Consider the following 27014-nt stretch of genomic DNA (forward strand, 5'->3'; position numbering starts at 1 on the left):
AGCCGCGATGGAGTGTTTGAGGGGGGTCCTCAAGCGGTAAGGGAATAAATGGTCAAATTGACATTATTGAGATGCATAGGCTTACTACATAATGCTGTCATTGGTGAGTTTAGCCTAAATATCTAACCTTTTTGACAGGGTTCCCAGATTCCCAAGGAGACGCCCACGAAACAAGACCAAACCTCATCTCAGTGGGCTTGTGCGGAGTTTGGGCGGGTTTTTGTTTGGCCTATTCCTTGCCTCTGTGTACGGAATGACTGTACTGTTCATACAGAACCAAGGCCTGTGGTATTGCGTGTATACCACGATCGCCATAGCTTTCCTCACAGCATTTGGCATGGGCCTCTCCATCCGTGTGCGAGCGAATGTTATGCTAATGATGCCAATGCTGTGTTCAAGTGAGTAGCCTATATATGAAGATTGTTTTAACCATACCACAAAAAGATTGTGTATGTGCTGTGCGTTGAAATGTACCCAGTTACCCAGTCAAATAAACACTGGCAATATTTAGACAGGTAGCCCAATTATGATCCTTTTCCCCCACACTAATTGGTACATTTAACAATCAAATTAGCTCTGAAAAATATCTGAAAATACCAATTAGTGTGAAAAAAAAAATCCGAATGCAGCCTTTCAAACAGAGAGACTGAAACAGGATTGCTGCAAACTGGATATATTGTTTCCCGGTATGGTGTAGGCACTTACAGTAGAAGGGGAAAGACCGCCATTTTGTACGAAACAGGTGGAAACAGGTGGAGGTGCGTCCTCGTCATAGCCTGTTTGTTTACATTTCTTCCATTCTGGATCGATGGGGTGTAGTGTCGGGGACAACAATGTTGACAACTAGCATTGTAGCTAAGCCTAACCCTTATCATTTTCCTAACTTGTTACATTAATTCACCTAACCTACCACGTTAGTTATCATAACCTGCTATGTAAACATACCATATGTGGCGACAAATCATCAGTATTCCCACACATGGAATGAACCTTTGTTTGGTTGTAGTCCGCCAGAATACCCCACAGAAGAAGAACATAATAGAGGCACAGGCACCTCCAACCTGTTTACATTTTTCCCCGCTTTGAATAGAAACATTTACTAAAAATAAAGCACTATGTAGGCTATCTTTCATAGAGGAGTCATGAGCAACTGGCGACGTTTCCTAGTAGCTCACCCACTAGCACAATCTCTTTAGGACCGTCAGTTTGGAGATGCCAGAAGGGCTGGTCCATATTCTTTCTAGTGGGCCTGTCTAACTTTTTTAGTGGAAAATGATCATGATCTGACTTATAAATCAGAATCTCAACTGAAAAAATGGGCTGTTGTGGGAGCCTCGAGGGAAACAAATGGGCTAGTGTGTTAGAAATGCCAGCACCAATTTCTGGTCCCAGTCCGCCCCTGAGATGACAAAAGCAGTGCAGAGGTGGAAGATGTGTAGGTAACTGCTGTTTAATTTGACAGGAAAATAAATTCAAGTTTTTAATCCCGGTGCTGAGCTAGTGTGTAGCAGCTAATTGCTGTAGGCTATGGCATGTGTTTGTTCTAGAATGTTATGTACGTCCCTTATCGATGGGTGAATAAAGCTAAAGCAGCCAAGGTGATAATGGCTGGGGTCATTTTTGCTTGTTTTTGCTTAGCCAAAGAACCCGACTATACATTCATTCAGGGGTTAAAGTTTTCCATTACTGTGACGGATTTCCATCATATGGATTCTGAGATCGTTTTTGAGATCAGTGTAGATCCTCAATAACTTGAATATGGATTCATATGGATCATTTCAAATAAATGTATTTGAATAACTTAGGGCAGATACAAATTAACAGTTATTCAATGCATTGCATAGTAGTTACACGAATTGTCTATGCTATTTGTGATCCAGTTTGCTGATTTCCCATGGCCACCCCAGAAAAAAATCTGAGAAACACCCCTGGGTGGAAGGAATGACCTACAATGTATTACTCAGTAGACCAACTTGTTCTGGGTACCACTAACACACCTTTTTATGAATTTCCTCACAGTGAAGGGCAAGAACTTCCTCCTGTTCCTCATTTTCTCCATGTTGGTCCAGGGCCCCATGACCAACACCCTGGAAAACTTTGACCGTGCAGCGGACAGCGTGGTGTGTGGGGCCGAACTTGCCATGAACCAGACCCAGCAGCTGATGGAGCGAGCGGCTACACCTCTTCTCTGTGAGTCCAGCTGTTCCATAAAATCACACCACACAGCTGTAATTACACTCATTATATATGGTGTCTCTAATAGTTCACACTAGCTTTGTTTTCTCCATGGTCACTGAACTGGAAGGACATTGCAGGTGGAGACAATATGGTGGATGACTCCTTTTACAATGCAATTTCTACACAATCTGAGTGCTCTGTAATGTCACACACCCTTATAAGTTCCTAAAGTCCACGTGTTGCAGCTGTGCTGGGCAAGATAAAAGAGATCACCAAAAATGTCCACTCCGTGGCTGGGAGGGTACAGAACTTAATCCAGGCCCTGACTGAGTCTGTCCGCCATGTAGGTAAGTATGTGGGCCATGCTTATACTAGCGCTGTCATCACTTGAAGACATTGTTAGTACAGTTACTGTATCTAACAATTTAACTCTCCAAATGAAGCCTTCCATTGATTTCTGTGCCCTCTACCTCCTGCTACAGCTCGTTCCCTGAGAAACGTGTTACACTTCCTGGTTGGCATTGGCGAGGTGTGTAATGACAAACTGGGCACCCCCTATAAGAAGTGTAACAAGCTGTTTGATGATGCCCGTGATGACTGCATGGAGCTCCTGTCTGTGTTCAACTTCCTTTGTCACATTGTGGATGGGTTTCGCCCCCTTTGTGGTCTCGCTCGAGGTTGGTTGACATGTTGTTCCATCATACAGTAGAATCACTATCCTCACTCACCCTTACTTCCGTCAGCCGTCAGTAGTAGAGGAAGGGTAGCTGTTTGTCATAGTGTCAGAGGGATAAATTATTGTCCACAAAGAAGCAGGATCAAATCACAAGAGTAGGAAACTGAGAGGCTTTAGCACATATACAGCTGTATCAATAGAGCAAAGGAAATGTGAAAATGACATCAATCACTGTGGAAGGTGTCTGTTGTTTAAAAATAAGAAAATCTATGGTAGTGTTATAATTAGGTTGCCATATCTGTATTGTCATTGTCACAGTCTTAGCTCAATGTTTCTCTTAAAGAGCCATTTTGATGAACAACTTTGTTAGGGCCTTGCCTCCTAACCATTGCATATTTTATCTGAGATGTTTGTTCTCTGTTTAAGTCTTTCCCAGCTAGCAAATTTGGTTCCTTAGCAGTTTTGAGAAAGTACGTTTTTGGTTTCCCATTGGTTTGCGAATAAAGCCATAGGTTTCCTTACTGTTAAGACTTTTCTAAAAGTTCCGAGAACAGAAGTGAAAATTTCACCTGTTCTGGGAACATACATTTTCAGGTTGCAGGGAGGTTCTGAGAAAGTTTTCCTATTGTTTCCTGAAAGTTTTCCTGGGAGGTTTTATTAACGAACGGAAATGATAGGTTATTTTAAGTTAATTAAATAACATTCAGAGAATGTTTCAGTAAGACTTTTAATAACACTGCTAGCTTAGGTTTACTGTTTTGATCTCCAAGCATAGATAGGACACATGGAAATTAATTTGCTGAGGCATTAATCATGCAAGCACATTTGTTTTTTATTGTGGCATGGTGTCAGTGAGATTCAAACCTATGATCTTCTGCTCTCTATCCATGGAATTAGTCTACTGCGCCACGAGGATGGAACTAGTTTTTATGGAAAGTTTTCTTAATGTTCTGAGAATGTTCTTCATGTTTAAATAGAACCATGAGGACACCTGCAAAAAACGTTATGCTGAAGTACTGGAATTTTCACAGAAGAACTTTGTATCGTAACAGTCTCCGAACATTCTGAGAAAATTCCTTTGAATAGAACCATGAGGAAACCTGCAGAAAACATTATGCTGAAGTTCTTGAATTCACATAGAGGAACGTTGTTTCTTCATGTTCTCTGAACATTCGGAGAACATGACTTTCAATAGAACCATGAGGAAACCTGTAAAAAGCCTTATGCTGAAATTACCACAGAAGAACATTGTTTCTTAACGTTCTCTGAACAATTTCAGAACATTACTTTAAGTAGAACCATGAAGAAACCTATATGAAATGTTATGGGAAGGTTGTATGCAAAATAACCATAGGATAACCACGCTCTCATCAAGCTCTAAGCAACATATTAAGGTTATCAGAACATTATGTGCTAGCTGGGTTGTCAGTGGTTTAAAATCTTTTGATACTCAGTTAGTGTTTCCTTTTTTCACACCCAAGCCTGTTTTTTCCCGATTTTGGTGAAAAAGTGCTGACTATAAATATGTTAGCTCATGGAAAAATAGATCATCTATTGTTGTGAGGTTGACATCAGTGTAGAGGTACAGCACAGCCCTCCTCTCTAGCAGCTCTGCAGTGCGCTGTGTTATTCTTTAGCCTAGGAGGGCAAGGTAACTTAGGGGCCAAGGCCTTGTTAAAACCCTCCAGCCCCACGCCGCTCTCAGGTTTCCTCTCACATTTTCCAGGAGGAGCGCAGCCGTGAGTCACCCTCCGTCCCTCTGTCTCCCCCTCCATCCATATGCCCCCCCCCTCCGTCCTTCTGCCTCCCCCCTCCATCCATCTGCCTCCCATGTTTTCTTTTCAAATGAATTATTGTTTTATATCCACCGCTGCTCCCGGGCCAGCCAGGAGCCAGCCGGGCACGGGTGACTTTTTAATCCAAACATGACCTGAGGGCCAGAGACAGGAGGAAGGGAAAGAAAAGATAAAACACACTTCCTGGCCCTTGGGAGATCTAGAATGCTGCTCTCAGCATAAAGTGAATGGTGGCATTTCACTTTCTAAACTATGGGTCATAAATCCTATATAATGCTGTCTTATAAATCTGACATGACACTTGGGTTTACTTTTAATGACCGTTCACAATGGTTTTATGAGACAATGAATAGAGCCTGTGATGCAGAGATGCATTTGTCACGTAAATTAGCTAGAGGTTATGTCATTGTAGGTATGAGGACAGTAATCCTCAATACATTCCTCTCATTTCAGTTGGTCAGCTGTTTTGCATCATCCCTTCTTACATTGTTGGCCACATGAAGACAAAGATTGCTGCCCGTAAGTAAAGTGCAGAGGTACAAAAACATTGACCTCATAATAGTTTCAACTACTTCTCTATTCAAAGGTAGAACATTCTTTAATACCATCATTCTACTGTAACTCCTTTTTGATGGCCATTCTAAACAGTCACAAATGCACAGTGGCACATTCTGGTGCATGTCTCTTTGCTCTCTTCTAGCAACCATAGCAGCTTTCGAGAAGATGAAGAAAGAGTTTGAGTTCAACATATCGGCCTCTATGCACTTTGACATGAATGTGAACAGCAGTCAGTCGCTGCAACAGGTGTCACAGGATATGATGGAGGAAGTGTCGGTGGAGCTGGGACGTTTCCAGGAAGTGATGGGGCTAATAGCCTACATAGGCCTCTTCCTTCTGCTGCTAATGTACCTACAGTAAGTCTATATTCATTCACATGGGTCATGCAAACAAGGTTTGACGAGGAGCGGTATACTCTATACCAGGGTTCCCCCCCCCCCCGGTCCTGGGGCCCCTTCAGCTGTATAGTGCAAAAAACAAAACTTACACCTGGGGGGACCCCAGGACCGATTTTGGGAAATGATGCTCTATACTGTGCGTGTGTGTGTGTTCTTTGTGTGTGTTTGAAAGGGCTGTCCTGTACAAACACAAGTACCTGCACCAAGATGACTTTGACAACACTTACATCACAGAGCAGTTTGAGGAGCTCGACCAGAGATTGGCTAGTGAGGGAAAAACCCCTGTCCTACCTCTCAGCCAGAAAGAGGCCCGCACCTACATCAGACCATGTGAGTGGAGCAGGAAGAGAGGGAATGCACAGGAAAGAGGAGAATATAAGATAAATGGATTGTAGGGAGGAAGTAGTGTGGGTGTGGAGAGAAAAGGTGCAAAACGAAAGGATATAGAGAAGTTAGAAAATGAGAGAGAACAGCAACAACAAAAATGTCTAGAAAGGTGAAAGAGAAAGTCAGTGTAACATTGATGTCATGGCAGTGAAAACACCCACCCAACCACCTAACCTCCCCTACCCCACACCCATCCCTGTCCTCTAGTCTCAGTGTACCTGACAGCCAGGGAGCGGCAGACGGCTGCCCTCAGCGCAGTGTCCATTCTCAGGCACATAGCTATGGGATGCCTGGTGGTGGCGCTGGACCTGGTGGTCTTCTGGATGTTTGACCTGGTGCACCACCAAGCCCAGGGGGACATCGTGGCCAGAGGTGAGACAGTCTGACTACTGGGAAATAAATAGATGATGTTCAGTTCAAGGTTATTTACTGTAATAAATACATTGGAAATCTTACTAGCCACCCCACCCATCAGTGTACTCACAGGTGCATGGTTAAAAACAGAAATAGACGAGAGGTATAATGTCTGCATTCGTTATTGCTTCCAAAAATGATATTTACCTGAATGAAACCAGAAACACTGCAAACATACCAAGTCTCAAGCTATTTTATTTGTAGTTTTTTTTAGACATAATGAACAGTTTATTTTATGAGAGAAAGTGGTTGTTTGGTGTGATGAGTAACCTTGCCTGAAACCTGAGACTTGTCCTGAACATCCCTTTACTCCTGTCATGCTGGTGAATGAGGACCCAAAAGCGACTTGGCGAAAACAGAGTATTTAATCCAGAATAAACATTACAAAACAAAAAGCATAATACTACACGTAAAGACGAGAACAGACTGGAGACTTGATCGAGAACTGCAGGTTGCCTAGGGAAGGCACTTGAACCTAGCAGACTCAGACACCTGCTCACCACGCAGCATCTGAGGGAAACACGACACGACAGGGCAAAACATAGACACAGCACGGTGAATATAAATGAGGATCCGACAGGGCAGGTCTAGGGACTCTAATCAGGGAAAAGGATCGGGAACAGGTGTGGGAAGGCTAAATGATGATTAGGGGAATAGGAACAGCTGGGAGCAGGAACGGAACATAGAGAGAAGAGAGAGCGAGAGAGTGAGAGAGGGAGGGGGAGAACAGGGATAGAAAGAGGGAAAGAACCTAATAAGACCAGCAGAGGGAAACGAATAGAATGGGGAGCACAGGGACAAGACATGATAATAAATGACAAAACATGACAGTACCCCCCACTCACCGAGCCTCCTGGCGCACTCGAGGAGGAATCCTCGGCAACGGAGGAAATCATCAATGAGTGAACGGTCCAGCACGTCCCGAGACGGAACCCAACTCCTCTCCTCAGGACCGTAACCCTCCCAATCCACTGTAAAGTAGTGAGAGTACAGCTTGTATAAGTATTGGTGACCCCGTCCCCGAAACGCATGTCCATGATCTTATGTACCTTGTAAATAGGTGCGCTCTCGAAAGGACGGGAGGGGGGAGGGAAGACGAAATGGGGTGCGAAGAAAGGGCTTAACACAGGAGACATGGAAGACAGGATGGACTCATTAAGATGTCGCGGAAGGTCGCACAGCGTGGATTGAACCTGGGAGACACGGAACGGACCAATGAACCATCGAGTCAACTTACGAGAAGCTGTCGTAAGAGGAAGGTTGCGAGTGGAAAGCCACACTCTCTGGCCGCAACAATACCTAGGACTCTTAATCCTGGTTTATTGGCGGCTCTCACAGTCTGTGCCCTGTAGCGGCAAAGTGCAGACCTCACCCTCCTCCAGGTGCGCTCACAACGTTGGACAAACGCTTGAGCGGAGGGAACGCTGGACTCGGCAAGCTGGGAAGAGAATAGAGGAGGCTGGTAACCCAGACTACTCTGAAACGGAGATAACCCGGTAGCAGACGAAGGAAGCGAGTTGTGAGCGTATTCTGCCCAGGGAGCTGTTCTGCCCAAGACGCAGGGTTTCTGAAAGAAAGGCTGCGAGGATATGGGTGGGGGTCGTCTGATTGGCCCTCTCTGCTTGACCGTTAGACTGGGGATGAAACCCGGAAGAGAGACTGACGGACGCACCAATCAAATAACAGAACTCCCTCCAAAACTGTGACGTGAATTGGGGCCTCTGTCTGAAACGGCGTCTAACGGGAGGCCATGAATTCTGAACACATTCTCGATAATGATTTGTGCCGTCTCCTTAGCGGAAGGAAGTTTAGCAGGACAGGGGAATGAAATCCGCCTTAGAGAACCTATCGACAACCGTAAGAATCACAGTCTTCCCGTGAATACAGACAAAGGCAGACCGGTAATGAAGTCTAGGGAATGTGAGACCATGGTCGAGAAGGAATGGGAGCGGTCTGAGACGACCGGCAGGAGGAGAGTTACCCGACTTAGTCTGCGCGCAGTCCGAACAAGCAGCCACGAAACGGCGCGTGTCACGCTCCTGAGTCGGCCACCAAAATCGCTGGCGAATAGGGACGCAAGAGTGCCTCGAACACCGGGATGACCAGCTAACTTGGCAAAGTGAGCCCACTGAAGAACAGCCAGACGAGTGGAAACAGGAACGAAAAGGAGGTTAAATAGGACATGACGCGTCAGTGCGCAGTGTGCGTGAGTGCTTGCTTAACCTGTCTTTCAATTCCCCAGACTGTCAACCCGACAACACGCCCATAAGGAAGAATCCCCTCGGGATCAGTAGAAGCCACAGAAGAACTAAACAGACGGGATAAGGCATCAGGCTTGGTGTTCTTGCTACCCGGACGGTAAGAAATCACAAACTCGAAACGAGACCAAAAACAACGCCCAACGAGCTTGATGGGCATTAAGTCGTTTGGCAGAACGGATGTACTCAAGGTTCTTATGGTCTGTCCAAACGACAAAAGGAACGGTCGCCCCCTCCAACCACTGTCGCCATTCGCTTAGGGCTAAGCGGATGGCGAGCAGTTCACGGAGGGACCCACATCATAGTTGCGCTCAGATGGCGACAGGCGATGAAAAAATAAGCGCAAGGATGAACCTTATCGTCAGACTGGAAGCGCTGGGATAGAATGGCTCCCACGCCTACCTCTGAAGCGTCAACCTCGACAATGAATTGTCTAGTGACGCTCAGGAGTAACGAGGATAGGAGCGGACGTAAACGTTCTTTTAGAAGATCAAAAGCTCCCTGGGTGGAACCGGACCACTTAAAACACGTCTTAACAGAAGTAAGAGCTGTGAGAGGGGCAGCAACTTGACCGAAATTACGAATGAAACGCCGATAGAAATTAGTTCGAAACCTAAAAGCGCTGCAACTCGACACGTGACCTTGGAACGGGCCAATCACTGACAGCTTGGACCTTAGCGGAATCCATCTGAATGCCTTCAGCGGAAATAACGGAACCGAGAAAAGTAACGGAGGAGACATGAAAAGAGTTCTTCTCAGCCTTTACGTAGAGACAATTCTCTAAAAGGCGCTGTAGAACACGTCGAACGTGCTGAACATGAATCTCGAGTGACGGTGAAAAAATCAGGATATCGTCAAGATAGACAAAAACAAAGATGTTCAGCATGTCTCTCAGAACATCATTAACTAATGCCTGAAAAACAGCTGGCGCATTGGCGAGACCAAACGGCAGAACCCGGTACAAAATGCCCTAACGGAGTGTTAACGCCGTTTTCCACTGTCCCCCTCTCTGATGCGCACGAGATGGTAAGCGCTCGAAGGTCCAACTTAGTAAAGCACCTGGCTCCCTGCAGAATCTCAAGGCTGATGACATAAGGGGAAGCGGATAACGATTCTTAACCGTTATGTCATTCAGCCCGTCGATAATCCACGCTGGGGCGCAGAGTACCTCCTTCTTCTTAACAAAAAGAACCCCGCCCCGGCCGGAGAGGAAGAAGGCACTATGGTACCGGCGTCTATGTAAGAGACACAGATAAATAATCCTCGAGAGCCTTACGTTCGGGAGCCGACAGAGAGTATAGTCTACCCCGAGGGTGGTCCCCGGAAGGAGATCAATACCAATCATACGACCGGTGAGGAGGAAGGGAGTTGGCTCGGGACCGACTGAAGACCGTGGGCAGATCATGATATTCCTCCGGCACTCTGTCAAATCGCCAGGTTCCTCCTGAGAAGTGGGGACAGAAGAAATGGGAGGGATGGCAGACATTAAGCACTTCACATGACAAGATACGTTCCAGGATAGGATAGAATTACAAGACCAATTAATAGAAGGATTATGACATACTAGCCAGGGATGACCCAAAACAACAGGTGTGAAAGGTGAACAGAAAAATCAAAAAAAATAGTCTCACTGTGGTTACCAGATACTGTGAGAGTTAAAGGTAGTGTCTCAAATCTGATACTGGGAAGATGACTACCATCTAAGGCAAACATGGGCGTAGGCTTGTCTAACTGTCTGAAAGGAATGTTATGTTTCCGTTTATGCTTCGTCCATGAAACAACCCTCAGCCCCAGAGTCAATCAAGGCACTGCATGTAAACCAATGTTTACTCCAGCGTAGATGGACCGACATAGTAGTACAAGATCTAGATGAAGAGACCTGAGTAGTAGCGCTCACCAGTAGCCCTCCGCTTTTCTGATGGGCTCTGGCCTCTTACTGGACATGAATTAACAAAATGTCCATCAAATCCGCAAAGAGGCACAGGCGGTTGGTGATCCTCCGTTCCCTCTCCTTAGTCGAGATGCGAATCCCTCCCAGCTGCATGGGCTCAGTCTCAGAGCCAGAGGAGGGAGATGGTTGCGATGCGGAGCAGGGAAACACCGTTGATGCGAGCTCTTTCCACGAGCCTGGTGACGAAGATCTACCCGTCGTTCTATGCGGATGGCGAGAGCAATCAAACTGGAAGGAACCTCCCGAGAGAGAATCTCATCTTTGACCACTGTGTGGAGTCCTCCAGAAAACGAGCTTTCAGCGCCGGCTGGGAAGTCACTAGAGGCAGCAAGAGTACAAACTCTATAGAGTAATCCGTTATGGATCGATCACCTTGGCATAGGGAAGCCAGGACCCTAGAAGCCTCCCCACCAAAAACTGAACGGTCAAAACCCGAATCATCTCCTCTTTAAAGTTCTGGTAATTGTTAGAACAATCAGCCCTTGCCTCCCAGATAGCTGTGCCCCACTCTCGGGCCCGGCCAGTAAGGAGTGAAATGACGTAAGCAACCCGAGCTCTCAGAGGAGTATGTGTTGGGTTGAGAGAGAACACAATCTCACACTGGGTGAGAAAGGAGCTGCACTCAGTGGGCTGCCCGGAGTAGCAAGGTGGGTTATTAACCCTAGGTTCTGGAGGCTCGGCAGGCCAGGAAGTAACAGGTGGCACGAGACGAAGACTCTGGAACTGTCCAGAAGGTCGGAAACCTGAGCGGCCAGGCTCTCCACGGCATGGCGAGCAGCAGACAATTCCTGCTCGTGTCTGCCGAGCATGGCTCCTTGGATCTCGACGGCAGTGTTACGAGCGTCTGTAGTCGCTGGGTCCATTCTAATCGGATCCTTCTGTCATGCTGGTGAATGAGGACCCAAAAGCGACTTGGCGAAAACAGAGTATTTAATCCAGAATAAACATTACAAAACAAAAAGCATAATACTACACGTAAAGACGAGAACAGACTGGAGACTTGATCGAGAACTGCAGGTTGCCTAGGGAAGGCACTTGAACCTAGCAGACTCAGACACCTGCTCACCACGCAGCATCTGAGGGAAACACGACACGACAGGGCAAAACATAGACACAGCACGGTGAATATAAATGAGGATCCGACAGGGCAGGTACGGGAAACAAGGAGAGAAATAGGGACTCTAATCAGGGAAAAGGATCGGGAACAGGTGTGGGAAGGCTAAATGATGATTAGGGGAATAGGAACAGCTGGGAGCAGGAACGGAACGATAGAGAGAAGAGAGAGCGAGAGAGTGAGAGAGGGAGGGGGAGAGAGAGGGATAGAAAGAGGGAAAGAACCTAATAAGACCAGCAGAGGGAAACGAATAGAATGGGGAGCACAGGGACAAGACATGATAATAAATGACAAAACATGACAACTCCGTTCTATTCAGTACAATCAAGGAATTAAACTGGACATCAGTTTCCAATTAAATACTATAGTACAGATTATTCGAATGAAATTGTATATCAAACCATATTTGGAACGAACAACATCATCCAAGACAATGTTCTCTCTTTGTGCTCTCTCTAGCACCCATCGTAGTGACGGTGGAAGTAAATGGCACAGGCTATGCCTCCGACATCTTCAAGGACATAGTGGCTGCCTTCGCCATTCTACAGAAGGGCAACATCACTGTTCTCAGCAAGAAGTGTCTGATGGAGCCTTCAGAGCCAGACCACTCAGGATACATGCTCATAGGTAACACCTGGACTAGTATTATTTAGTATTTACTAGGATCCCCAGCTGCTACCAAGGCAGCATCTACTCTTCCTGGGGTCCAAACAGGAATAAAACAAAACAGCCTACATTATAAATACAATAATACGTCATACAATACATTGTTACTCTTATTACAAATGTACAATATAACATTTACAATACTACATTAAGTAAGGGATAGTCAATGAGGAGCTACAGTATATCAAAAGTGAGTACACCCCTCACATTTTTGTAAATATTTGAGTATATCTTTTCATGTGACAACACTGAAGAAATGACACTTTGCTACAATGTAAAGCAGTGTAAATTTGCTGTCCCCTCAAAATAACACACAGCCATTAATGTCGAAACCGCTGGCAACAAAAGTGAGTACACCCCTAGGTGAAAATGTCCAAATGGGGCCTAATTAGCCATTTTCCCACACCGGTGTCATGTGACTCATTAGTGTTACAAGGTCTCAGGTGTGAATGGGGAGCAGGTGTGTTAAATTTGGTGTCATCGCTCTCACACTCCCTCATACTGACTGGTCATTGGAAGTTCAACATGGCACAGAACTCTCTGGGGATCTGAAGAAAATCATTGTTGCTCTACATAAAGATGGCCTGGGCTATAAGAAGTTTGCCAAGACCCTGAAACTGAGCTGCAGCACGGTGGCCGACCATACAGTGGTTTAACTGGACGGGTTCCACTCAGAACAGGCCTCGCCATGGTCGACAAAAGAAGTTGAGTGCACGTGCTCAGCTTCATATCCAGATGTTGTCTTTGGGAAATAGACGTATGAGTGCTGCCAGCATTGCTGCAGAGGATAAAGGGGTGGGGGGTCAGCCTGTCAGTGTCATGCAGGTGAAAGAGGACCCAAAAGCGACTTAACAGAAACAGAGTTTATTTAAGTCCAAACAGGGAATAACAGAAATCCTCTAGTCTGTAGAGGGGAATAACTGGAGAAGCGGCCACAGACTGCAGGTCGCTTCGGGTAGGCGCAGGCCGTAGTTGACAGAGACACCTGCTCACACGCAGCATCTGATGAAGGCAAAAAACACGACAGGACAGGGCGATACACAATCACAGCAAAAACACGACAGGACAGGGCGAAACGCAATCACAGCATGGTGAATACTAAACAAGGAACCGACGGGACAGGAACGGAACACAAAGGAATAAATAGGGACTCTAATCAGGGGAAAGGATCGGGAACAGGTGTGGGAAGACTAAATGATGATTAGGGGAATAGGAACAGCTGGGAGCAGGAACGGAACGATAGAGAGAAGAGAGAGCGAGAGAGTGAGAGAGGGAGGGGGAGAGAGAGGGATAGAAGGAGGGAAAGAACCAAATAAGACCAGCAGAGGGAAACGAATAGAATGGGGAGCACAGGGACAAGACATGATAATAAATGACAAACATGACAGTCAGTGCTCAGACCATACGCCATACACTGCATCAAATTGGTCTGCATGGCTGTTGTCCCAGAAGGAAGCCTCTTCTAAAGATGATGCACAAGAAAGCCCGCAAACAGTTTGCTGAAGACAAGCAGACTAAGGACATGCATTACTGGAACCATGACCTGTGGTCTGATGAGACCAAGAAACTTATTTGGTTCAGATGGTGTCAAGCGTGTTTGGCGGCAACCAGGTGAGGAGTACAAAGACAAGTGTGTCTTGCCTACAGTCAAGCATGGTGGTGGGAGTGTCATGGTCTGGGGCTGCATGAGTGCTGCCGGCACTGGGGAGCTACAGTTCATTGAGGGAACCATGAATGCCAACATGTACTGTGGCATACTGAAGAAGAGCATGATCCCCTCCCTTCAGAGACTGGGCCGCAGGGCAGTATTCCAACATGATAACGACCACAAACACACCTCCAAGACAACCACTGCCTTGCTAAAGAAGCTGAGGGTAAAGGTGATGGACTGGCCAAGCACGTCTCCAGACCTAAACCCTATTGAGCATCTGTGGGGCATCCTCAAACGGAAGGTGGAGGAGTGCAAGTTCTCTAATGTGTTCTATTGAAAGTTCTGAACGACGTGGAAGGTGTGTTCCACGAAGCGCTAGTGGAGTGGAACTGACCGTCCATGGAGTTACATTATTCTCCAGAGAATGCATAGAGCCATAAATTAATTATCCTTTTTATACCATGGCTACAATTTAACACATTTGGCATTATAAATGTGTTCATTTGTTTGTATAAATGTGTTCAACATCCATTAAAGTAGCTAGCAAGTTTACTCGATGGCTACAGTAGGTTCCGTGGTAACCAAACAAACAGACTTGCTAGTTTATCTAACCAAGCCATCAGTTCTAGCTTGCTATTATGAATATCAAATTCAACAATACCAATACTGTGTTCAATTCGACTTTTGCTTTTAAAACCAGCTCAAACAAAACGTATAAAAATGAACTATAGTCATTGAATTCTACAGTGCAAATATACCGAGCTCTTAAAGCCAATCAAAAAGGAATGCCGTGGTATAATACAATATTACATTACAACGTTTGTGCGTTAGAGAGTGTGTGTGTGTGTCTTTTCACAGCCCGTGTTGTGCTGTGACGTGTTCTTTTACCTGTTGTTTTTTCATCTGATTTTACTGCTCGCTTGAGCTACTTGATGTAGAAGAGAGTTCCATGTAGTCATGGCTCTATGTAGTACTGTGCATTTCCCAGAGTCTGTTCTGGACTTAGGGTCTGTGAAGAGATCCCTGGTGGCATGTCTTGTGGGATATGTATGGGTATCTGAGCTGTGTGTTAGCTGTTTGAACAGACGGTTCGGTGCTTTCAACAAACACATCAATACCTCTAACAAAGACAAGTAGTGATGCAGTCAATCTATCCTCTACTTTGAGCCAGGAGATATTGACATAAATGGTATTGATATTAGCACTCTATGTACATTTAAGGGCCAGTCGTGCTGTTTTGAGACAACTGCCTGTGTCCTTCTTAGTGGCACTTGGCCATTTGACTGGGCAGTAGTCCAGGTGTGATAAAACTAGGGTCTGTAGGACTTGTTTTATTGATAATGATGTCCGAAATCAGAGCAGCGCTTTATCAGACATCTCCCCATCTAAGTTACTGTTGCATCAATATGTTTTGACCATTTCAGTTTCAAATCTAGGGTTAGACCAACTTGCTCAATTGTTCATTAAAAGATTTAGATTAGGTTTATGGTTTAGCGCAGGGGTTCCCAAACCTGAAAATTCTGGTGTCCCCACCCCATGTGAAAAAAATTATACATTGTAAAGCCAATGTTTACTTTTTAGGGGTTGAGCTAAGGCAGTGAAATGAAAAACATTCTAACCGTTTTTCTGATTGTCTTCTCAACTCACCGTCACATACTTTTAATGGAGAGCAGCCAATTTCAAATTAGTCTGACATAATGTCCCTTATCTCACCACCAATAATGGGTGTGCTTGAATCATGTTGCATCGGAGCTTCTCAAAGTCAGGGGGCGTGGTCGACCTGGATCGATATTTGGTTTTAATGCAGAAGAGAGCACTGAATCCAGCTTCACACAGATATAAACTGGCGAAGGGTAGCCTACCATGAATTTTATGGTGCTTTCAAGACAACTGGGAACTCTGAAAAATACAAGTTCAAATCATGACGACAGTGACCGTTAGGACAGAAAGTCAGAGGCCTAGAAAGAGGCCTGAGTTCCTGAGTTGGAATTCCGAGTTGGATGACCGTTCAAAACTATTTTTCCCAGTCTGAGCTAATTCCCAGTTGCCTTGAGCACACGGAAGTTGGAGATTTATGAGTTCCCAGTTGTTTTGAATGCGGCATTAATGCTCAGAGGGAGACATCAGGGTGTTGCCTTTGAGTCAAGAACCAAAACTCCTCCGTAGTGACCCGTGAATGCATTGTCTGCAGTATTCGGTCACATGACAGCTATGTCAGCTGTTCAATTTCACTTACCGTCATGTCAACTGAGCCAGGATCACATTCAAATGCATTGGGAAGTAGGTCCGTCCCAAAGTGCTCATCCAAGCGTTGGAGGTGAGCAGTTCTCACTTGTGTGGGGCACTTCTGATGATGCTCTTTTCTTTTTTCTTTTTTTTGTCATTACACAGAAAGTCAACCAAGTCTGTTTTTTTTTGTTTTCTAATCCATTGTGAATGACAACAGTTCCTCTCTCAATGCATATTTTTTCCCCCAACACTCCCCCTTGATAACCACCAAGCCTCGATGTGAAACATTGCCATGCTCTGATCACATATCTCCACGTAGTATTGCGAACAGGCGTGGGCTCAGTGGATGTGGTTTGATGTAGTTAACCATTTAAGTTACCTGCTGCAGTATATCTCGAGTTCTATGCTCAGCTCTTTTGCCACCAGTTGCTCTCGGTGTATTATACAATGCGTCCATATTGCAGAGGGAGACACATTCATAACTAGAGTGCAGAGGCCTGCCCGCTGATAAATGGAGCTATATCTGTGCAAAAGTCCACCATTCGATCCCATATGGAATCTGTTTGTCATCAATATAGCCACGCAGCACACTCAACATCCCATATGTCGTTTCATACTTGGGAATCGTGAGACAGAACAATATGTCCTTGTAAATAGCATCCCCCTACATGTATAGCAAACAAAAGTCAATGCATAGGCATCTCGGCCCTAACTGTCATGTTTGTCATTTATTGTCATGTCTTGTCCCTGTGCTCCCCATGCTATTCGTTTCCCTCTGCTGGTCTTGTTTGGTTCTATCCCTCTCTCTCCCCCCCCTCTCTCACTCTCTCGGTCGAGCTGTTCCTATTCCCCTAGTCATCGTTTGGTCTTCCCACACCTGTTCCCGATCCTTTCCCCCTGATTAGAGTCCCTATTTATTCCTTTGTGATCCGTTCCTGTTCCGTCGGTTCCTTGTATTGTATTCACCATGCTGTGATTGCGTTTCCCCTGTCCTGTCGTGTTTTTGCCGTGATTGTGTATCACCCTGTCCTGTCGTGTTTTGTGCCTTCATCAGACGCTGCGTGTGAGCAGGTGTCTCAGTCGACACGGCCTGCGCCTACCCGGCGACCTGCAGTCTGTGGCCGTTCTCCAGTTGTTTTCCCCTCTACAAATCTAGAGGATTTCTGTTATTCCGTTTTGGACTTTAATAAACTCTGTTTCTGTTAAGTCGCGTTTGGGTCCTCTTTCACCTGCATGACACTAACAACTGACATCCATTTGGAGAGGATAAGCTTGGAAGTTTTTGAGTCATTCAGTCAGAGTTCCCTCTTTATTGCCAGCAATAGCATACATTCTTTGTTTAACAGTGTTATCTGACAAAGGTATTGAAGTGAGATTCTGTGCCTCTGCCTCCCAACACATTGTTTTCACCACATCAATTGCAGCCGATAATATCAAAGTCTCTCCTAGCCATTCACCGTGGGAATGATTCCAAGTGCAACGGTCAAGTGCAGCCTTTTCCCATGATCTAAGCGCGTTCTCTGGTTTCATTTTATCTTTTAGATTTGAATAATTTATATATAAAGGTATATATTTAGATTTTGAGGGGATTTTGGAAATTCTGCCGCAACCCCATTTTCATATCAGACGACCCCCAGTTTGGGAATCACTGGTTTGGTGAATGATTTGTTCCAAGTACGATGCTTTTAGGTTTTGATATATTTAGGACTAGCTTTTTACTAGCCACCAATTCTAAAACTGACTTCAGATCTTTATGTGTTGCAGTGATTTCACTTGCTGTGGTAGTTGACATGTATAATGTTGAGTCAACAGCGTACATGGATGCACTGACTTTATTAAGGCTAATGGTAGGTCATTAGTAAAAATATTAAAAAGTAAGGGGCCAACACAGCTACCTTGAGGTATGACTAAATCTACTTGGTATTCAACCAGACCTGCTGTTTTCAACTCTCTAGAGACAGCAGGAGAATTAGAGATACTCTGTCATGTTTTGTCATTTATTATCTTGTCTTGTCCCTGTGCTTCCCATTCTATTCGTTTCCCTCTGCTGGTCTTATTAGGTTCTTTCCCTCTTTCTATCCCTCTCTCTCCCCCTCCCTCTCTCACTCTCTCGCTCTCTCTTCTCTCTATCGTTCCGTTCCTGCTCCCAGGAACCTATTCCCTAATCAATCATTTAGTCTTCCCACACCTGTTCCCGATCCTTTCCCCTGATTAGAGTCCCTATTTCTTCCTTTGTGTTCCGTTCCTGTCCTGTCGGTTCCTTGTTTAGAATTCACCGTGCTGTGATTGTGTATCGCCCTGTCGTGTCGTGTTTTCCTCAGATGCTGCGTGGTGAGCAGGTGTCTGAGTCTGTCTGGTTCGAGTGCCTTCCCGAGGCAACCTGCTGTTCACCTGCTGTTCAAGATCGAGTCTCCAGTTAGTCCTCGTCATTTGACACTTTACTGGATTAAAGACTCTGTTTTCGCCAAGTCGCTTTTGGGTCCTCTTTCACCTGCATGACATACTCTGAATGATCGGCTATGAAAAGCCAACTGATATTTACTACCGAGGTGCTGAGCTGTTGCACCCTAGACAACCATTGTGATTATTATTATTTGACCCTGCTGGTCATCTATGAACATTTGAACATCTTGGCCATGTTCTGTTATAAACTTCCCCCGGCACAGCCAGAAGAGGACTGGCCACCCCGCATAGCCTGGTTCCTCTCTTGGTTTCTTCCTAGGTTCTGGCCTTTCTAAGGAGGTTTTCCTAGCCACCGTGCTTCTACACCTGCATTGCTTGCTGTTTGGGGTTTTAGGCTGGGTTTCTGTACAGCACTTTGTGACATCAGGTGATGTAAGAAGGTCTTTATAAATGCATTTTATTGATTGATTGGTTTAAGTTAGAGAAGCATTCATTAAAGAACACCCTCTGCGTTCTGGTAGATATGTAACTCTCAATCCACAATATGGCAGAGGATGTAAACCCATAAAACATATGTTTTTGCAGCAGACTATGATCGATAATGTCAAAAGCTGCACTGAAGTCTAACAAAACAGCTCCCACAATCTTCTTATTATCAATTTCTTTCAGCCATTTGTGTCAGTGCCGTACATTTTGAGTGCCCTTCCGTGTAAGCGTGCTGAAAGTCAGTTATTAGTTGGTTTACTGTGAAAAAGAATTGCATCTGGTCAAACAATATATTTTTTTTTCTAAGGGTCAGTAGCAGGATTGGTTGGCAGTGTGAATCAGTATAGGGTGCTTTGCTATTCTTAGGTAGTGGAATGAATTTTGCTTCCATCCAGGCCTGAGGGCACACACTTTGCTGTATGCTTAGATTGAAGAGGAAATAGGAGTGGCAATATAGTCAACTACCATTTTACTGAGTTACAGTTCATATAAGTAAATCAGTCAATTGAAATAAATGTATTAATCTATGGATTTCACATGACTGGGCAGGGGTGCAGCCATGGGTGGGCCTCAAAATGAGTTTTTCTCCACAAAAGGGCTATATTATAGGCAGAAATACTGCTCAGTATCATCAGCTGTCCAGGTGACTGATCTCGCAGGTGAAGAAGCCGGATGTGGAGGTTGTGGACTGGCGTGGTTACACGTGGTTTGCGGTTGTGAGGCCGGTTAGACGTACGGCCAAATTCTCTAAAACGATGTTGGAGGCGGCTTATGGTAGAGAAATGAACATTCAATGATCTAGCAACTGCTCTGGGGGACATTCCTGTAGTCAGCATTTCAATTGTATGCTCCCTCAAAACTTGAGACATCTATGGCATTGTGTTGTGTGACAAAACTGCACATCTTAGAGTGGCCTTTTATTGTGCCCAGCACAAGATGCACCTGTGTAATGATCATGCGGTTTAATCAGCTTCTTGATATGCCACACCTGTCAGGTGGATGGATTATCTTGGCAAAGGAGAAATGCTCACTAACAGGGATGTAAACAAATGTGTGCATAAAATGTGAGAGAAATAAGCTTTTTGTGCATATGGAAAATATCTGGGATCTTTTATTTCAGCTCATGAAACATGGCACAAACACTTTACATGTTGCGTTTAGATTTTTGTTCAGTAAATATATTTTGGGGGGACTTTTAACCTTAAAATATCTGGTAGAACTCGCCCCTAACATTATCTGCCAAAATAATGGAAACGCTTGAGTAAATGGGGGATACAAAGCATATTGAAAGCAGATGCTTAAGCAATTAATGTTAAGCAATTAACATCCCATCATGCTTAGGGTCATGTATAAAATTATTTTGGCCATTTATTTTTGCTACCATGGCTATGCTCCCATAGGATGACAATGCTCCCATCCACAGGGCGATAATGGTCACAAGATCTCAACCCAATTGAACACTTATGGAAGTGATTCTGGAGCAGTGCCTGAACTCGTTTTCTATTATCAACAAAAAAACAAATTATGGAATTTCTCGTGGAAGAATGGTGTCTCATCCCTCCGATAGAGCTCCAGACACAACAGTGTATGCCAAGGTGCATTGAAGCTGTTCTGGCTCGTGGTGGCCCAACTCCCTATTAAGATGCTTTATGTTGGTGTTTCCTTTATTTTGGCAGTTATCTATATCTAGCCCTTGGCCTAGGGATGTGGAGCAAATTCTACATGGTCTCTGTAATGGACAATTGTTTTGAAAGGAAATATTTTTTTGTTGCTAAAAGACACTGACACCCAGTGGACAAAATTACCTGTTCACTTTGCTTCCTCTATCACAGGATTCCTCTATGGACTCACCTTGTTCATTGTGTTCGCTGGAAGCTACGTCAAGCGGTTAAGGAGGCTCGTGTGTGCCAGGTACCACCCAAAACGAGAACGGGTACGTTATTACTCAGTCACACCTCTCTCCTTATCTGTCCAGTCCCAAACCCCCTCCTCTAGTCCTTACCACTTCTGTGTTTGCTGATCTCAGGGAACCAGGTAGGTGTAGTAATAGATGGATACCTTTCCAGTGGACTTAGCTGTTGCTTCCATCTATCCATTTCCTTTAGATCTGCAAACAGCGACGAGTTAGGGGCTGTCAGTTACATAAAAACTACACTGAAATAAAAAGATCCACAGATAGATTTGTTCACAATAGCCACTTCAGGTTGTGATTTTGGGCAGGCACAATAGAACTTGTTCTGCAGTAGTCTGCTGGTCTGGGAGGAATGTGAACCATGCATAGAATTTAAACAATTTCAAGACTTCAGGGGAACAGGCAGGTCAGCACTGCACTGCAATACAGATGTGCTTATCTTGATTTCAGGACAAAAGAACAGACAGAAATTGAATGCTGGTCTTATATTGTGGCGGTCTTTGTCATTGTTTGTATACGAGTAGTGGCACGGTTAGCATCACACTCAGCCACGATCTATTACAAACTGGTGCGACAGGGAAGGTGTTGCATCATTCTAATGGCAGTGTTCATACACTTTGCCAGCAGCTTCAGGTTTAGTGTTACTACATTTTATACTAGACTGTTGGAATTGAAACCATGTACAGAATGTTGAGCATCGACACCGGGTCTGTGTAACGTAACTTAGTCTATGTGCACACATAACTCGATCTACAGGTAACTGCCAAAATAAAGGAAACACCAACATAAAGTGTCTTAATAGGGCGCGAGGCCACCAGAACAGCTTCAATACACCTTGGCATAGATTCTCTGGATTCCCATAGATTGTCTGGAACTCTATTTATCTTTTGGAGTGATGTGGCAACATTCTTCCATGAGAAATTCCATAATTTTGGGTTTTGTTAAAACTTCTTAGCGATAGGGTCTAGTTTCCTGAATTTCCGCCTGACGGGCATGCCCAAAGTAAACTGCCTGTTACTCAGGTCCAGAAGCCAGGATATGCATATAATTGGTAGCATTGGATAGAAAACACTTTGAAGTTTCAAAAACGGTTAAATTAATATCTGAGACTATAACAGAATTGATATGGCAGGTGAAAATCCAAAGAAAACCCAACCAGAATATATTTTTAGGTCCCAGGCTCTTACTGTGGAAGCTATGGGTTCTATGTAATTCCGGCTCCCAGATTGCAATTCGTATGGCTTCCAGTAGATGTCAACGGTCTTTATTCAAGGTTTCAGGCTTGTTTTTTTTAAACTAGCAAGAATTTGGAGTTTTGGTGAAGAGAGCACCGAAACAATGTCAGTCTTTCGGCACGTGAGGAAGAGGGTGCACGCTTACTAATTCTACTTTCCTATTGAGCATACTACTTTCCGTAGGAAATATTATAGTTTATTTACATTTTAGAGCACCTGAGGATTACATAGAAATGCCGTTTGACTTGTTTGGAAGAAGTTTAGCGGTAGCTTTTTGGACTCCTTTGTCTGCATGTTGAATGAGTGGATTACTGAAATTGATGGCGCCAACTAAACAGACTTTTTGGGATATAAAGAAGGATTTTATCTAACAAAACGACCATTCATGTTGTAGCTGGGACCCTTGGGATTTCAAACAGAGAAAGATCTTCAAAAGTAAGTGATTTATTTAATAGCTATTTGTGATTTTATAAAGCCTGTGCTGGTTGAAAAATATGTTGTGGGGTGCCATCCTCAGACAATCGCATGGTATGCTTTCACTGTAAAGCCTATTGTAAATCGGACAACGCAGTTAGATTAACAAGAATTTAAACTTTTAAATGATATAAGATACTTGTTAGTTCATGAATGTTTAATATTCCGATTATTTATTTGAATTGCACGCCCTCCAATTTCTCAGGATGTTGTCGACTGGTGTACTACTAGCGGGATGCCTATCCCTAAGATTAATGGTGGTGGAAAACGCTGTCTTAAGCCTCGTTCACATTACCCATAAGCACTCTGTTACGTTGCACCGGATGTCATGCATTTCAATAGGGAAGTCCACAACGGAGTGCAAATGCAATGCCCCCTTACGGTTGAAGGCTCCGTTGCAGGACGGACAACGCACACTTTGAAATTTTTGCATACATTTACATTTTTCACATTTTCTGTCGAAGAACAGGAAGTTGCCAGACCACAGAAGATAATGTTGTTTTCGTAATGGCTTTATGGGATAGCTAGCAACTTCCTATAAGTGAATAATATTTTAATAAGCCAATTCTACTATATGACTGTTGCCTCCCTTTTTAAGTTCATTGTGATGGTAATATCGTTTGTTTTTGATGATAATTATTAGGTGGAGGGCGCTAGCTACAATGGTATCGTCAACCAAACCTAGCTGTTCTGCAGTGCAATCTAGCTTGACTCGCTATAAAGTTATAGAAACAAGTTGAGGAAAAAGTAACTCAACAAAACATGTTTTATTATCACCTGTAACAATATATTTATCCTGTCTTGAATGAAAAGGTCACATTTTGTAATCGCACTAAGTAAATGCAATCTCTGACGAGAGACAGGCTCTTCTCCATCTTGCATTGCAAACACTACACTTGTCCGTTCAGTAGCGGGGCAGGCCTCCGTGAAGATGACGCACGGTATAATGAAATACGTCACGATGTAAACAGGGCGCCGTAAACATGCGCCACTACAGAATCTCCCGTAAGTGTTCAATTGGAGTGAGAATTGAGATCTGGTGACTGAGACATACACACACCCTTTAAACCCTTATACTGCTTTGAGACCCCTCTTTCAAAGTCACTGAGAACTCTTCTTCTAGCCATGTTAGCCAAAATAATGGGCAACTGGGCATTTTTATACATGACCCTAAGCATGATGGGATGTTAATTGCTTAATTAATTCAGGAACCACACCTCTGTGGAAGGACCTGCTTTCAATATATTTTGTATCCCTCATTTACTCAAGTGTTTACTTTATTTTGGCAATTACCTGTATTTGTCTATTGTCAGCCGACGGGTATTTATTGTCTTGCCCTGGTGACAATCTAATTTCCTCTCTGAGATTGACAAGCATGATCAGGAAATTCTATAGATTATCAACTGGGCCAGGATGCAGATGAATTCTATTTGTCCAGCACCTGTTCGAGATCCAGACACTTTTGATATAACATAGAGCAGGTAATGGTGTTTCTCGTTCCTCTGTGGGGCAGAAGCGGGTGCATCTCCTCCACAGGAGGATCCAGAGCCAGCGTAAGTCTCTAGGTAAAGCCCTGCTGAGGTCTGTAGCCAGGAGCAGGGCAGACGGAGAGGGGACCAGATTCCTCCAGACACTCACAACCTGGTAAAATGAATGTCAATTTCACCTAAATCTCCCATTTTTGAAGCCATTTTGCATTTTTCACCATATTAATATTTTAACTAGTGCATTTTCTTTGCCCATGCAAATCTAGAGTAGTCCAGGACTGTAACACATGACACATATTTATAGTGGATGTGTGTACAAGTATCTTTGACATATCACTAATGTTATTACAGCTAATGATGTGTTCTTTAATCTAGCCTCCCAGGTGGGTCCTACCTGGCTGAAATTCTGGGGGTGTCCTCTGTCTCTTGCATGGCCTGTGGAAGGAGAGGAGAGGGACAGAACGACCCCAGCATGGTCACATGCATCACCCCTCAGTGTAAAGGTACAGCAGCCAAACTCAGACCTTTTAAGGTTGTCTTTGTTTGGGGATTTTTGTTTTTGTTTATAGGACCCCCTTGAAAAGTAGATCGGTTTCCTTTAAAAACTCTACTAAATGTTACCTGCCTTTCATGTACCACTTTTCTTTGAGTGTCATAAAATCTTTCCTTTTTCCTTGTAAAATGAATTGGAGTTTGACCTTACTGTGTGTACAGTGAGTGAGTTGACTCTGTTAAACTGTTGACTCACCCTAGAAGGATAAGAAATCAGCTAACACCTTTGGTGAAGCAACACGAGGAGTGTTTCTCCAAATTCATTTCAAAACTCTTTGAAACCGCTTAGGGATTACTTGTTGTTTCAGAATGTTAACCCAGATTTGCGAGCCATATCTTTGATATTGTTTTGTGACATTGCCCCTGGTCTTGTTGAGTTTTATGTTCCCCTTGGTAATCTGACTTTTCTGTTCCATTCAACTGCTCCACTGTGGTTTGTTGCACTCTAACCCATCTGCTGTTTTAACATTACACAGGGGTATACTGTAAGCAGTGCTTCCAGAGTATGGGCCAGGTGTGTGCAGTTTGCATGGGACCCCTGACCTTTCAGGAGGACTGTGAGGAAGAGCTGTGAGTCTTCCACAGGGGCACATTACTCATGATGACCACCTGTTAGAATGTTAAACCTGTTAGACTCTAGTTGACCATTTAACTATCATGTTACACTTTGTTTGGTTACACTTAACATACAGTAAATTACTCACTTGCCCCAATTGCATTTTGTAACTAGAAACCAGTTGTCACATAGTAACTAAACATATAACTAATGTGGAATAAAAATGTATTAATGAACTAGAATGTGCCCCTTAGTCATACAGAATAGCAGTTGTGTGGTATAACCTGTATGTTCCAGAGACTCCAGTGATGATGAGCAGCTGGGCCTGTGGACCGCCGCCCTAACTTCCCCCCACATCACCCACAGGGGCACCAGGAGACTAATGAAGAGGAGGATCTCCATGGCAACCCGGCGGCGGCCCTCAGAGAGCAGGGTGCAGCGTGGGGCCTACAGCAGTATAGGGCTGGTGGAAGGAGACAGTGGGGACAGTAGTGGTCATATCAGTCCCCCCAGTGACTCTGAACACAGGTAATGGAGATGTGACTCTTCATATTTATGATTATGATCACTACTGTCATTACCATCAGAATGAACATGATCTGACATTTAATTGAGCATTCATTGTCTCTGCCTGTCCTCCCCAGTGAGCCAGATATGATTTACCAAGACTACTCAGAACAGGACCACTCTGAGCCTAGTGACGATGACTATAACCACAACCCCAACCCAGCATTGTCCCTCTCGGCCATCTATGTGAGCGGAGGGCTGGAGACCCAAGGGTGCGAGAGTGACACTTTAGACAGTGATGCCTCGTTTCACTCTGTCACCTCTGGCCGGATTGACCACTCTCAGTATGGATCCCTGAGAACGGTCACAGTCCACAGCCTTGACCACAACTCACAACAGCAAACTTTCTCAGGGATGACCACCTTAATCAACCAGCTGCATTGACATTCAGAAGGAACTAATTGTGCTCAGCTCAGAACACTGCAGTCTGTGACAAAGAGGCTACAGATGCTAATAGGCATGAGCAAATGACTTTCTAAGTTATATACATTTCATTTAGTATTAAAATACATGTTTTCCATGTTATCAAAGCATTAGCCCATTTATTTTCCATATGTAAGTGCGATAAAAATAGGGGAACGTCATAGTGAACTAGTAGATGCATTTGAAGTGTTCTCCAAATCTAGAATGTAAATGAGCTTGTTTGGTTTTGGTTAAATTGCCCCCATTTATGCTTTAGTGCCAGTGGAATGCACTGCATGAATCACCTGCACTCCAGCGCTTCATTTATAATCAAACTGATGATAACCTTAGATGCTATAGGGTCAATGGGTTATAGTTTTTTTTAAGGATGAATAGTACAAGCTGATGTCATGGATTGTGGATGAACCATTTAGGACCATTTTAAGAGAATAAATACATTATTTAAGATTGACATTTTATAATGTTAGTCAAAGACTGTTTTGTGATATTCATATTTGTATGTCTCTGTGGAAAGTTGGAAACAGATAAAGACACTATGACTTTGTAAATGGAGTTGTAAACGCCCACAAAGTTGGAATTGAAAAAGTACAATAAATAAGTAAACTGAATATCAACTCACACACACACACGTCTCGCGTTTCCA

The 27014-nt window shown here is 44.2% G+C and overlaps 1 protein-coding gene across 2 annotated transcripts; it reads left to right on the forward strand.

Moving 5' to 3' along the window:
• On the forward strand, positions 1 to 26944 carry dcst2 (DC-STAMP domain containing 2). 2 transcript variants are annotated; one of them, XM_046315959.1, is made up of 16 exons: positions 1 to 36; positions 139 to 398; positions 2020 to 2190; positions 2424 to 2525; positions 2661 to 2855; positions 5104 to 5169; positions 5351 to 5564; positions 5779 to 5936; positions 6201 to 6365; positions 12190 to 12357; positions 20998 to 21098; positions 24300 to 24430; positions 24649 to 24776; positions 25302 to 25395; positions 25748 to 25909; positions 26026 to 26944. In XM_046315959.1, exons 1-16 carry the CDS (start codon positions 8 to 10, stop codon positions 26330 to 26332), a joined length of 2451 nt encoding a protein of 816 aa, XP_046171915.1. In that variant the 5' UTR covers positions 1 to 7; the 3' UTR covers positions 26333 to 26944. The 2 variants fall into 2 exon arrangements, with proteins under 2 accessions (XP_046171915.1, XP_046171913.1); XM_046315957.1 differs by having other exon boundaries at positions 25679 to 25909; positions 26026 to 26943.
• The last annotated feature ends 70 nt before the right edge of the window (positions 26945 to 27014 follow it).

The sequence above is a fragment of the Oncorhynchus gorbuscha genome, linkage group LG19 (assembly GCF_021184085.1).
Source record: "Oncorhynchus gorbuscha isolate QuinsamMale2020 ecotype Even-year linkage group LG19, OgorEven_v1.0, whole genome shotgun sequence".
Classification (NCBI taxonomy): domain Eukaryota; kingdom Metazoa; phylum Chordata; class Actinopteri; order Salmoniformes; family Salmonidae; genus Oncorhynchus; species Oncorhynchus gorbuscha.